Here is a 1,413-nt window from a genome sequence, read left to right as displayed (position 1 = left end):
AAGAGCTTAAGTTTCCCACACTAATAGTTTATAGTAAATTTTTTGCATCAACGTTATAAATCTACCTACAATAACATGTAATTTTCCATTACAAGCTCGCTGAAATAACTGAAAAATAAAGTAGTAACTTACTATAACCTTTCGAATTGCATGACAGTGTAAAAATTATTTATGTTGCCAATTCATAATCAACTTAATCATAAATTGTCAATAATTGTAGATAGTAAACTACAAAAATACCCGATAAAGACAATCAACATATAGTTATAACACCTCACATCTTCATTCTAGTATATATACAAACCACTGTTCCTCATACTCCTAATCACAAAACAAACCACTTCTAAATAACCTCCTCTCTAAAGTATAGAATGGAAAGCTCAAAACCCCCATCATCTGAGTCTTTAACCAACTCAACCAAAAATATCCAAGAAAAGCAAATGGCAAAAACAAAGTCAAAGCTAATTTCCTCAAATGATGGAAAGAAATATATTGGAGTGAGACAAAGGCCTTCAGGTAGATGGGTTGCTGAAATAAAGGATTCTTCACAAAAACTCAGGCTGTGGTTAGGGACTTTTGACAGAGCAGAAGAAGCAGCTTTGGCTTATGATAGCGCTGCACGTCTTCTTCGTGGTAGAAATGCCAAAACAAATTTCAAGTACCAAGGAATCTTGAAACCCAATGAACAAAACTGCAGTTTGTTGGGAAAAAATCCAAGATTATATCAACTTCTTAAACATGCTATTATGAAGAAACTTGCCGGGAATAAATATCAAAATGAAATAGAAACAGAGCCATTTGTTCAAGAAAATACGGGTTGTAATCAAGATAAAGAAGAGGTCTGCAGGATCCAATTACAAGGAAGTAGTTCAAAGGTTTACTCTTCAGTGATTGTGGCTCCTTCTTTTAGTGCTTCTGTAACTGATCAAAGTGGGAAAAAAGACGAAGAAGAAGAAGAAGAAGAAGAAGAAAATCACTATCAAACTAGTGCTCAATTATTTGAGTGCCTTTTTTCGCATGCAAATAAGTCGTCGGAAGAGAATAATGGATTAAACAGTTCCTTTTGATGTAGCTTAATTAGTATAGGAGTAACATTTTCACTATATTTGCTTGTCTTGTCTCTGCTGAGATCAGTTTTACTGCAATACATATTTACTTTTTGATACCCAAGTTTATTTGATGTTTTCTTCTTGTTCTTCTGCCCGCATATTTGACCATTGGGCTGCGGAGATCTTTACATAAATAGCCAACTCGATCCTCTCTTTCTTTTTCCTAGCTGATTTACATAAATTTTACACGATTGTGCATATTATACAAATATTGTACACCAATTATGCATAAATTGTGCATATCATATTCACCGATTATTTTTAGTTTTAGTTTAAGCGGCTCGATCAACGACTATTTAGGTGA

At 33.7% G+C, this 1,413-nt stretch overlaps 1 protein-coding gene across 1 annotated transcript; it reads left to right on the top strand.

The window, feature by feature from the left end:
• The first annotated feature begins 293 nt into the window (after positions 1-293).
• Positions 294-1,163, top strand: LOC104110253 (ethylene-responsive transcription factor RAP2-11-like). Its single transcript, XM_009619702.4, has one exon. It carries the CDS (start codon positions 372-374, stop codon positions 1,065-1,067), a length of 696 nt encoding a protein of 231 aa, XP_009617997.1. The 5' UTR covers positions 294-371; the 3' UTR covers positions 1,068-1,163.
• The last annotated feature ends 250 nt before the right edge of the window (positions 1,164-1,413 follow it).

This window comes from Nicotiana tomentosiformis, chromosome 3 (assembly GCF_000390325.3).
Source record: "Nicotiana tomentosiformis chromosome 3, ASM39032v3, whole genome shotgun sequence".
Taxonomy (NCBI): domain Eukaryota; kingdom Viridiplantae; phylum Streptophyta; class Magnoliopsida; order Solanales; family Solanaceae; genus Nicotiana; species Nicotiana tomentosiformis.
Note: the sequence above shows the minus strand (reverse complement) of the source record. Positions and strands in the feature narration are given on the sequence as shown.